This window comes from Crassostrea angulata, chromosome 10 (assembly GCF_025612915.1).
Source record: "Crassostrea angulata isolate pt1a10 chromosome 10, ASM2561291v2, whole genome shotgun sequence".
Lineage (NCBI taxonomy): Eukaryota > Metazoa > Mollusca > Bivalvia > Ostreida > Ostreidae > Magallana > Magallana angulata.
This window is the reverse complement of record NC_069120.1, coordinates 43293191-43305522: the sequence shown is the minus strand read 5'-3', so window position 1 is coordinate 43305522 and position 12332 is coordinate 43293191. Positions and strand designations below refer to the sequence as shown.

The 12332-nt window shown below is 33.8% G+C and overlaps 3 protein-coding genes across 5 annotated transcripts; all 3 read left to right on the top strand.

Annotated features, from left to right (window-relative positions):
• Nucleotides 1-552: 552 nt before the first annotated feature.
• On the top strand, nt 553-3336 carry LOC128165002 (THUMP domain-containing protein 1-like). Its single transcript, XM_052829182.1, has 3 exons — nt 553-661; nt 1780-1996; nt 2222-3336. Exons 2-3 carry the CDS (start codon nt 1796-1798, stop codon nt 3161-3163), a joined length of 1143 nt encoding a protein of 380 aa, XP_052685142.1. The 5' UTR covers nt 553-661; nt 1780-1795; the 3' UTR covers nt 3164-3336.
• Nucleotides 3337-3834: 498 nt separating this feature from the next.
• On the top strand, nt 3835-6433 carry LOC128165001 (zinc finger protein 184-like). Its single transcript, XM_052829181.1, has 4 exons — nt 3835-3954; nt 4900-5067; nt 5164-5248; nt 5501-6433. The coding sequence occupies exons 1-4, from the start codon at nt 3910-3912 to the stop codon at nt 6376-6378; spliced, it is 1176 nt and encodes a 391-aa protein (XP_052685141.1). The 5' UTR covers nt 3835-3909; the 3' UTR covers nt 6379-6433.
• A 717-nt stretch (nt 6434-7150) lies between these two features.
• LOC128165009 (uncharacterized) lies at nt 7151-11656 on the top strand. Of its 3 annotated transcripts, none has more exons than XM_052829189.1 (5): nt 7151-7294; nt 7582-7685; nt 8064-8202; nt 8511-8625; nt 9031-11656. In XM_052829189.1, exons 3-5 carry the CDS (start codon nt 8147-8149, stop codon nt 9145-9147), a joined length of 288 nt encoding a protein of 95 aa, XP_052685149.1. In that variant the 5' UTR covers nt 7151-7294; nt 7582-7685; nt 8064-8146; the 3' UTR covers nt 9148-11656. The 3 variants fall into 3 exon arrangements, with proteins under 3 accessions (XP_052685149.1, XP_052685151.1, XP_052685150.1); XM_052829191.1 differs by having other exon boundaries at nt 7152-7302; XM_052829190.1 differs by having other exon boundaries at nt 7178-7298.
• The last annotated feature ends 676 nt before the right edge of the window (nt 11657-12332 follow it).

Here is a 12332-nt window from a genome sequence, read left to right as displayed (position 1 = left end):
TATGAATTATTCATAACAATAACTGAAATTTCTGAAGGAAATAGAGGGAATTATATCATATTCGGTAGATGTAAATATTGTTCCTTAAGTGATGTATTTGAAACTTGATCACAGTTATTAACTTTTTACCAAATATGAATTGCATGAAGCTCCGTTATTAATTACTTCCAATGATTAGATTATAACATGATATGACATATCATGCGCTGTTTGTGTTACAAAACTGATGAGAAAAGTGACTGAGTCAGCATCTAGTATTATCATTTCACGTAGAATAAAGTGAAACATGGATAGTAAACATTCAATATGTAATAAATTCACTAAATTCACATGCACACATGTGTATTTTCAATACATATCAGATCAAGATATAAGTGACTATGATAACGTAATCAAATATCATATCAAACCACTTTTTTTTCTCGGGGAAATTGTAAGCACTGTATGTTGAAACTGATTCAAATAATCTCAATCTATTTTAATATCTCATCGATATGACTTTCAAAAGTCAAAAAATATTTTTCATATGATGAGGATTGGAAGTTCATATAAGTTCCGGAACTTTTGGGTCATTATCGGAACAGAATTTATTATTTTCAATATGGCTGCGCCCATGGTTTGAAGTCTGGGGACGTGATTGCCTTGTTATTGGGTCAGATATGTAAGTGTGATGTGAAATTGGCTTCTTTCTTACTTGGATGAAATAAAAACAGATCCTTCTCCGCAATTAGTAGTTATTTAACCGTTTTTTTTAGCATATAATGGTTATGTAAAATTGTAAATATTTTAAACGTTTTAGTGCATGTTCCATGAATCATGTGAATCAATCGGTCTTGATGGTCCGTTTACAATATGTAGTTGATTATATGTTTTTACAAGGCATGTAGTTTTTTAAATGTTGGGGTGGGGAGAAACATAATCAGGATAGATATAGACGAGAGGCAGTGTCTCGTCTCGTGAGCCTATGTATGTGTACTCTGCCTTTTATTTTTGCTTCATTTTTTTTTTGACTCAATTAAGAATAAGTACCCACAAATAACATATAGAGGTTTGCAGATATTGTAACCTTATCCTTTCAAGGGATGACAGATGTTGTATTAACTGTCATACTGTTGTTTAAGATGAACATCATTTTTTATTTGTGTGTCTTGAACTGTCTTCTTTATAAACAACAATAGGCACTCCCTAGCTAATGTTGTATATGATGAATGATATCTACAAATGTAGTTATATATATATCTACCCTCTATATAAATAGATATCATTTACAAAATCAGCTGGGGAGCTCCTATGTAAACAACTACGGAATATTGTTCACTTTTTAATAGTATATGTTTATCTCATATGGAAAGACCAGTTCGTCATTATTAATTTATTTTTTTGTAAACTACAAAATATAAAATGGAGGGGGGGGGGGGGGGGGCAGGCCCCTGCATGCCTCCCCACATCCCTGTTTCGACATGCCTTTTGAGTTGACACAAAATTATTGTTGAAGACTTTATTTCTTTGGTCTAATAATAGCCATGAGAACTAGATGATGGGTCTTTGCCAGAACAAACAGTTAATTAAAATATATTTTTAAAGGTTTTCATATTTTTCATACCAAACAAATACATTTGTATCTATTAAAATTGTAATTAAAACCCTGAAAAATACATCCGATATTTGAGACTACATTAATAGAATTAATGGTAGATCTCTAGTCAACTCTATACCTTCTTAAGAATTATTAGTATAGTTTTTTAAATGTTTTGTAATGAATGTTTTATAACTTATCAGTTGCACAGATCAGATCATGAGTGAAAGGAAAGGAAAGAAGCGTCCAAAGTCATACTACATAAAATGTGCCAACAAGAAACCAAAGAGGGATTCATGGAAGCTGGAGGCTGGCATGAAAGGTTTCCTGGTCACTTGTAACAACAATGAGAAAGGAGCAGTCCGGGATGCCTACAATATCCTGAACGAATATGCGGACAAGTTGTATGGTCCTGAAAAGGTAGTGGATAGTGTCCTTATAAATGCTTGATTATGAAAACAACAACTATAAGCCTTCAATGTACTTGTACTAGGTACATTATAATACTATTTTGAACCCATATCATCATACTTTGTTTTGAATTTATGTTCATTGTAAAATAATCTACCAAACAACAATTTGTAAAATTAAGGACATGAACATTCAAACAGCAAATTCAGACCATTTCTCATTTCTTCGCTTTAGGAGTCATCAGGCAGTAAGGAAGATGAGGATCTGTCAGAGGAGGAAGAGGAAGAAGATATTGAGAAGGCAATGAAGAAGGAGGTGGATGAAATCAAGGAGTCGAAGCATGAGTTGAGGAGATTTCAAAACACTAATACAAAGGCCAAGAACCTGATCTTCATTAGGACCACAATTCCCGACCCTAGTCAGCTGGCGCATTCTATTTTGTCTGATCTGTGGGAAACCAAAGTACAAAAATCCAGGTTTGCTATCCGTCTACTCCCTATAGCAGGGACCTGCAGAGCAGAAGAGGATGAGGTCAAAAAGCTGGGAAAGGAACTGTTTACACCGATTTTTCAGACGCCATTTGGGGAAGGTTACAATTTCAGCATAATTGTGAAAATCAGGAATAACAATGGCTTAGGCCGAGATTCTGTCATCCCAGCCTTGGCTGGTATTATCAAGGACCTGAACCCACTACACAGAGTAAATCATGACAAACCAGACTTTGTTGTGCTGGTGGAAGTCGCTCAGTCTGTGTGTTGTCTTGGAATCGTGAAGGATTTTTTCAAATTCAAAAAGTATAATTTGCAAGAAGTAGTGAAGACAAACTCTGAAAATGTATCCATTAAGCAAGGAAACTTAAACAGGGAGGAAAGCAGTTGTGCTGTCAGTAGTTATGTTACTCCTGAAGAGGACGCAAAGTCAAACTTATCTCAAGAGACTACTGAAGTTGAAGAAGTTAAATGTGAGGAAACAAAGGATGCCCATATTAGCGTAATACCTGATAATGATATTGAGGATGGGAACAATTTAGTTGAAGGCAGTGCAAAAGATGACCTACTGATTCCAGAGTCTGAAAGTGAAAAGCAGGCTAATGAGAAGGATGGAAGTACAAGCACATGTTGTGACAAAACAACAGGTGCTGTATTGAAAGTAAATGACTCCACTGAAAATACCTGAGTGTGCTGATTTTCATTACAAACTAAATAAAAGATGACATTAACACATCATTGCAATTCATAAGTCTTAATGTCCATTCCGCTTCTATTTCAAAAAGACACTTAAAATGTGCTTGCAAAAAACTGAAAGTCTACAGTAAAATGAGTGAATAAAAAATAATGATAAATTTCTAATGTATGGTTGGGGTCTGTTTTTATATTCAGCAAATTGATTTTTCAAAACAGAATTAGTTATTTTATCGGTAGTTACTTGATTGGAGATTTACAATATGGGCTTTAAGTACTGTGTAAAATTGCCAAAGGTTGTCAAATTTGAGTAATTTTCTTTTTAACTACAGAATAAGTCAAGTCCAATATTAAAAGTACCCAAATGGGTTATAAAGCGCATTTTGGATATACAATGCCTACTTAGGTATAAATATACAGTGCAAAAATGGATTTTTTAAATATCTTTTTTGTTTAAAAAAAATTGTAAATTGGCATTACAATGAACAATTTTTCTGCAGCCCTGCTGATATTAAGGAGATTGATCTATCAGTAGGTCCAAAACTTCTTACAATTTATGCAATTAATAAAATAACTAATTTTTTTTTATACCTCAAATTTTCCTCTTTAAGAGACAATAAAGTTATAAGTAATCGACTTACTTTAAGTACGAGTTGTCCAAAACAGTCAAACCGGAAGTTTGAGTTTCCATCGAAAGTCAGACAGACTTGTCTGTTGACTAACTGCTTGATTTTACAAACCATGTACACCAAAACAGAAATTGATTTGGAAATACTGTCTGATAAGGTATGTGCACAACCATTTTTGGGTGAAAACATTTGTCGTATACTTTTCAATGAAGGCTGAATGGTCCGTGGGCAATGGTTTTTAATGTATAATGTTTGGGTCTGTTAATGTGCATGATAGCTCGGACACTGGAAGTTACTGTAAATATGTTGTATGTGCATTTACGCACATAGATACTACATGTAGATAGAATATGCTATCGTTAAAATGACAGATGTCCTTTGAAGTGTAGCCTGATCATTATTCTTTCTAAGTTGATACTTAATTTAACCAGGAACTTATTAGTATTCAGGGTTGTCTCTAAAAATTGAAGTAGAAGGAGGAAATGAAAAAGTAGATGGGGGTCTTGCTTATAGCTACATTGTGTTTGAAATGGAAAAATAGCCGGGTAATTAAGGCAATATAGGTGGGGAAATTCTCTGCCTCCCGGGTCTTAGTGACAACCCTGAGTATTATACACGTCCCTATCTTTTCACATGTTAACGGTAGTACCGTTAAACAAGAGCAGTCAAATGTGTTTAAAGCATGTAAAAAAGTCCTTTATACTATAAAATAATATCTTGTGCTATTAGTTTTGACCACTTTAGCTGAGGGTTTATAGTTTATACTCCCAACAGTTTTGCCGATTTGTGACACACTGATTGATCAATATGTTTTGTCCGTGTGTCTGACAGGTCTAGTTAAAGCACAACCAAGTTTACACTGGATCTGCTTCAGAAATTTGGGTTCGCATTTGGTGACTGCTCATTGTTTCTCTTTGGGTCACTCCATGTGGGTCTCAAATATGGACATGAAAAGCAAATGTTTGGGTTTAGGGTTAGTTTTCTGTTAAGTTGCGTCTTGTTACTACTGTACATAGCTTTAGATATCTATATTTGTAAATGGCTGTAAAGGATTTTAATAAATATTCAGATTTATTTATAAATATGTTTCATTTTGTTTTAGGTATTTGGATTGCTTAGTGCAGAAATAAAGATAATCCCAGCTTTGACAGAGGAAGAAATACAGAAAGTCGTTGAAGGATCAGGAATAACATTACTGAAGCAAGTTGAAAGTGACAGTTACACAGTTCATGGCAGCTGGAAATCACTACAAAGAGCAAGAGATATTTTGGTAAAAATTTATGACATCAGTTGAAACATATCAAGTTTTTATTTAAAAGGTTTGTGAAATGTGAAAAAGAATTTACAATGTAAATATTTTATTTAGGAAAAGTTTACAGTCAAACCTGAAACATCAGCTGCAGATAAGAATGGATCTAGTGAAATTCCTGTGACTACAAAATGTGATGAAGGTAAGACCATGGTTAACAGTCTATCTAAAATATATACATGTACAAATATGCATAAATTGTATTATAAATTTTTATCATATGACATGATTTAATGATAATAATAATTTAATGATGCATGTACATAAACCTGATAATAAGAATATCAATCTATAAATGTTGGTTTTAATACCAATCCTATCCTCCTGCTCTAAATTTATCCTCATTATGTTTCATTTTAAATTTCACATTGTGTGATGTGTTATTAATTTGTAGGTGTTGATTCTCGAGAAAGCGATGAGGGGAATGAAAGTCTTGATGACAAGAGAGGAGATTCAAGTGACATGAATGATGAATGTGAAGCAAGCCCTAGTATGGAAGAACAGATGGAAACAGAGATGGAAGAAAATCCTGACAAAGAGAAAGTTTTTAAATGTAAAAAATGCAAAGAAGAGCATCAGAGCTTATCTCAATTGACAGAACACAACCAAAAAGCACACAACTTGTTTACCTGTGATATTTGTTTAAAGACCTATGCAAAGAAACGCTATGTGCAGCAGCACCGAAAGAGACACACTCAGGAGAAAAAGTTTCAGTGTAGCATTTGTGGCTTCAAGTTTTTTGAACAGAGCAAATTGAAAAGTCATCTTGAGATCCACAAACCTGTGACAGAGAGGGAGCTGCCATACAAATGTAGTATATGCATGAAGCAGTTTCACAACCGCACTGGATGGACCGAACACATGAACACACACACTGGCCAAAAACCTCACAAATGCTCCTTATGTGGAGCTGAGTTTGCTCATAGCAGTGCCCTGAAGAGGCATGAAGCCTCCCATGAACCTAACCATCCTATAAAATGTGATTTCTGTGAAAAGAAATTTAGGTACCCAGACAAATTGAAAGCTCACATGATTCTTCATACAGGTGAAAAAAAGTATGCTTGTCAGTGTGGGAAGATATACACCACATCTAACTCCCTGAAGAGACATCAACAGACATGTAGCGATGCTAATCCATTAACTCAACAAGTCAGCGTATACATGTATCAAAATCCAGTGCTGCAAGACATTGTGTACATGTGTGGTTTGTGTGAAAAACAGTTTGATTCTTTAGAGAGTGCCGGGTCCCATATTTGTAGTTGTTGTCAATAGCGTTATGTCAGAATGATACATTGTTTGTTATTTATTAAATATTTTATTTACCATTTTTTTTTGTTTTTATTATGATTCATAGTTACATTCGCATACTTTAATAGTTCCAATTGTGGGACCTGATTAAGAATTTTCATTCATGAAACATGACAGAGAAATGTATAAAAATCTTACCAGTAAATTTTTTTTTTTAAATTTTTATGCATGTTTGGTTAAACTTTTATTTTTTTAGGTCTAGACATATCGAGAATACCAGTATTTCAAACGAAAATCATAATTTGAAAAAAATGATAAGGCTCCTCTATATAGAGACTAGAGTGAAAAAAAAATGCAAATTCTTATGTTTGTAAAAATGTGATATAATTAATATTCATTGAGGATTTAATTACTTAATTTCTGTTGGCAGTATAAATCAACGAAATTAAATCCATGACGAATTTTTAGCCAAAGCATCATTGAAAACAAAGAGATTACAATATGACAAAATTAAATGCCAACAGAATTTTATTTGGTTCAAAAACAATGAAATTTTGACCCAACAAAAATATGTGCTTCTACAGTATAAATTTTCAAACCATGGTTAAACTTTTATTTTTAAAAAATGTTATTCTTAGATATCAGCTACACAAATGCAATGTAATTTGATAGTTATAACGCATTTGTATAACAAACATTATTACAATTATATCAAATATTAGGTAATGAAATTCATTTAGAATGAACAAAGAGCGCCCAAAACGTCCGGGTCCAATTAGTCTGGATATGAAATTATTAGTAGAAAATTTGGAGTTATCTAACTTGTCTATTTGTAAACAGGAAACAGTCTTTGATACACAACGTTGTAACCTATGTCTTACTGCTTACTGACATGTAGAACTAGTTGAGTACAAGAAAATCGTATGCTGTCAGTGACCTTGTGAGTAGGTAGGGGTGTTTTCCCTCAAAGTACAACATGTAACGTTATATGTCAAAAGTAATGTGAAATATTAATAAAAAAAACTTTTGCATCATCATATCAATGCATTTATTATAGAGACTTTATAAACAGCAGTGTCTCATTTCTACGAATGCAGTCATACTTTCAAATATATAATTTAAATGCATTTATTTTTATGGATTATTAAGTTTGTCCATCATTCTGTAAATACTAACATTGGCTTTTAAAAAGTGAAAGACCTAAATATAGATTTCCTTTGTTAATAGACAGGTCACTTTACAAGAACCAAGTGATATTCATGCAGACCAGTGTTACCACATAACTTAAAATGGGAGATGAAGCAGCGAAAACATCGTGGAACCAGCATACTGTGTGTATTTATCTAAGAAAACACTCCCTTCATTATTTTAAGGAGTTTATGATCAACAGCTGATCAATATTTTAACACAACTGCATGCAATTTTATCTGCATGCCAAAAGAATAATTATGTATTACTATTGAATTATTAATATTAGAAACTCCAAAATACCCAGAAATTATCATTGGTTATCCCTTATGTTTACATTATATTATCACCTCATGAAAGATATATCTGTAAATATGCCTTTCCTTGCAATGGTTGTGGCAAAGAGTATTAATTAATTTACCCCTCTTTGTCGTTATTGTTAGTTTTAATTCAATCGTTTTATATCAGATAGATTTTTAATTATAATAGTAGACTGACTTTCCTCTCATCTATCAATACAGTATGTGATGAGAAAAAGAAAGATGGATATGTCCACGTCATAGTGAGTGCAAAAGGCCTGAAAACTAGCAGATCGCTGAAAGGAATGAAGATCATCAGAAAGGCAGAGAATGCTGTTGTTAATTCAACATTTGAGGAAAGGTACAGATGATAGAACATAGATTATGGTTAAAATTTAAGAATGGCCCAAATAGTCTAAAGATACTCTAATCCTTGACCTGCTCCTTATTAATTAAAAAAAATTAGGAGCGGATCAAGGATCTGATTTTAATCAGATGAAGTAAAAGGAGGAACGAAGGAACAAGTGCCTTAATAACCATACTGTTCTATAATTCATGAATAAGATTTTTTTATGTCATAGTACAGAAGATTTTTGTCTCAAGGAAACCCCAAACCCAAAGAAAATGAAAGATAGATGTACAGTAACATATTGTCTGACTTTGTTGTAGATCTATGGAGGTCACCATTACAGGTTTAGACAAGGGGAGCCTGAAGGGCAAGTGCTATCAGCTGAAGATAAAAAAACTGCCACATGATATTGTAAAGGAAAATAGCTATATGGAGGTATGGTATTCTATTACACAAGCTGAAAATAGATTGATGGTCAAAAAAAATATTTTAAACTTTGATTATTCTTGGTTGTAAAATTACATATAACATTAATACATATATTTTTTGGAGAGTAGTGAAATTTGGAATGAATACCAATAAATTGTAATACATGTACCACTCATGCTTTATACTAAAATATCTCAATGTGGTTGACTGGTTATACATAGGTTCAATGTATCACAAACTTAGAAGAATAGAATTGAAAAGATGGAAACTACACATAATGTTAGGTTCAGTAAATCTTTGTTTGCACAACAACATGAACATAATGAATTAAAATAGTAAACTACCAACCTTGTGTGAACATCAAAGTTGGGTTTTTGAACAACAATTATAAGTTGGTATTTGTACTTATAGGTTGAAGATGATCGAGTTGTGCTCTATCTTAACAAAAAGGAGAAGGAATCCTGGTACCCTGAGCTTGAGTCTGGACTCGAGACAGAGGAAGATGAGGGGGAGACCGAGAACCCATAGGGAATTGAAAAAAGGAGGCTGTAAATTTGTTTGAAGCAGAATTCTGATATTAGTCATATGTACATTGTGTTGATAGCTACTGTATGTTGCCTTGGCATTGTTAAAAGGCTTGTTGACATGTATATTGTCATGTTGATGTCTTCTATCCAATAGCTAGTCATACTGTCCTGATTTTATTTTATTTTTTCTTATGTTATAAAGGAATATTAACGTCTTATATGTCTGTACAATTTTTTATCCCATACCTATATGGTTTGTTTCATAAACAGTTATTTGGGTAATTTGAGGGACTGATACACAAGTATTTTTGTTGTCAGTCCAAGCTCTGATATTTTCGAATCTGTTTCAGTGGAACCTGAATTTTTCTGAACATTTATGCCATTTTTTTTTTAAATGCATGTACATGTACATATTTGTACCTTAATTTGTAAAATTTACATATAATGTTCTTGTATTTTAAATCCTATGGATTCAACTTTTTAAATTTTTTTTACAAAGACTGATATTTTGAAAATGTAAATAACTTGTTTTAACATTGTTTGATCACAACTGTTTTTACACCTTATATAAAAGTCAAGATTGTGATAAATTTTTTATTCATATTTGTGTTCAGTTTATGGGTAAGAAAAATTTATGAAATTTATGCCCCCCCCCCCTAAAAAAATCTGACACTTCCACTATTTGTTTTAGTATAGACAATATAATCAGAATTAAGCATTTACTTATTATTACTATGGTTGTATGATTGGTTGTGTAGATAAACATCTTGTTTGAATTTTCCTGTTGCTATATACATGTTGTTGGAAAATAGTGTTGATTTTACAAAAACCCTTGTCTGTTCAAATATTAATACATGTATATCTGTTATTAGTTATGAATACTACAATACAGCTAATACTGTAAATCAACTTTTGTTGGTGACAAATTTATTTCACGATTAACTGCCGAAAAACCGATTCATGACGACTAATGTTTGCGACAAAGCCTTATTTAGATCAAAGTTGTTATAAAATAACATACAACAAGGACTGGTTCACAACGAGAAATATTCGCGGAGACGAGGCTTTTCGCTAACCTTGCGAAAATTTCTCGCTCAATTAAAGTTGGTTTACAGTAATAAAATTGGTGATTCAATGTCTATTTGCAGTTTAACATGACATGTATTATTTAGTTTATTTTTAAAATATGTGCAACTTACAGCTGAAGGTTGAGAAAAATTAAAGCCCTAATATTGCAAATAGCCTGTGAAATTGGTAGCTTGAATTGGGTATAACATTGGTGCTTTAACCACAATGTGCACACATTTAATGTTTTTTAGCTCACCTGCGCTAAAAGCTCAAGTGAGCTTTTCTAATCAAAATTTGTCGGTTGCCTGTCGTCGTTGGCGGCGTTGTCACTGTTGTAAATTTTCACATTTTCATCTTCTTCTCCAGAACCACTGGGCAGATTTCAACAAACTTGGCTAAAAGCATCACTGGGTGAAGGGGATTCAAGTTTGTTCAAATGAAGGGTCACGCCCTCTTTAAAGGGGAGATAATTTAGAATTATTGAAAATTTGTTGGTATTTTTCAAAAATCTTCTTCTCAAAAAGTATTTGGTCAGAAAAGCTGTAACTTGTATGGAAGCATCCTCAGGTAGTGTAGAATCATGGGGGTAGGGTGGGGCCACAATGGGGGAATAGATTTTTACATATGAATGTATAGAGAAAATCTTGAAAAATCTTCGCAAAAACTATTTGGCCAGAAAAGCTTAAACTTGTGTTGAGGCATCCTCAGGTAGTGTAGATTCAAGTTTGTTCAAATCATGGTCTTCGGGGGTAGGGTGGGGCCACAATTGGGGGGGGGGTCAAGTTTTACGTAGGAATATCAAGAGAAAGCTTTAAAAATTCTCTTCTCAAAAAATATTTGGCCAGAAAAGCTTTAATTAAAGTGGAAGCATCCTCAGGTAGTGTAGATTCAAGTTTGTTCAAATCATAGTTCCTGGGGGTAGGGCGGGGCCACAATGGGGAAATGGATTTTTACATAGGAATATATAGAGAAAACTTTAAAAATCTTCTCAAAAACAATTAGGCCAGGAAAGCTCAAATTTGAGTGGAAGAATCCTCGGGTAGTGTAGATTCAGGTTTGTTCAAATCATGGTCTTTGGGGGTAGGTTGGGGCCACAATGGGGGGATATATAAATATCAACAGAAAGGTAGTGTAGATTCAAGTTTGTTCAAATCATGGTCCCAGGGGGTAGGGCAGGGCCACTATGGGGGATAAATTTTGACATAGGAATATATATAGAAAATCTTTAAAATTCTTCTTTTAAAAAAATATTAGGCATAGAAAGCTCAAATTTTAGTGGAAGCATCCTCAGATAGTATAGATTTAAGTTTGTTTAAATATTAGTCCCCTGGGGTAGGGGGAGGCCACAGTGGGGGATGGATATTTACATAGGAATATATAGAGAAATTCTTTAAAAATCTTCTTTTTAAAAAGTGTTAGGCCAGAAAAGCTTCAAGGCATCCGCAGGTCCCAGATAGCATGACTACGTTGGGCCAACGTTGGCCCTCAGTTGTTCATTACGTTGTACCAACGTTGGCAGACTACGTTGGGCCAACGTATTTTTGCTCATCGGCCCTACGTTCGCCCAACATGTTGGGCCTACGTTGGTCCAACATGTTAGACCAACGTAGGGCCGATGAGCAAATTTACATTGGCCCAACGTAGCCCGCCAACATTGGTCCAACTTAGTTAACAACTGAGGGTCAACGTTGGCCCAACGTAAATATTACGAGGAAAATTACATTGGCCCAACGTCCTCTGTCAACGTTGGTCCATCCTAGTAAACAGGTGAGGGCTAACGTAGTGACAACGATCAAACTTCCAATGGCTAAACGTAGCATGTCGGCACTTATTCAATGTAATCCCAATTTAAATTCAACACTCATGTCCCAATTAATTCCTGTTGCTTTTTGGCTATTAAGATGCAGGAGTTCAAATATTCTATGCAACGAAAACATTGTATACAGATTTTATTCTTTCTTAGTAAAAATTTACAATACATTTAAACACTTTTTAGAATTAAAAAGAATCGCTAGCATATTTCTTTGTCTATGTAAATTCCTTAGTAACAATCGAACTGTAGGGTCTGATCACTGTCCGGGTCACTGGCTTCAGTGGCTTGGGTTACCTCCTTGCTTT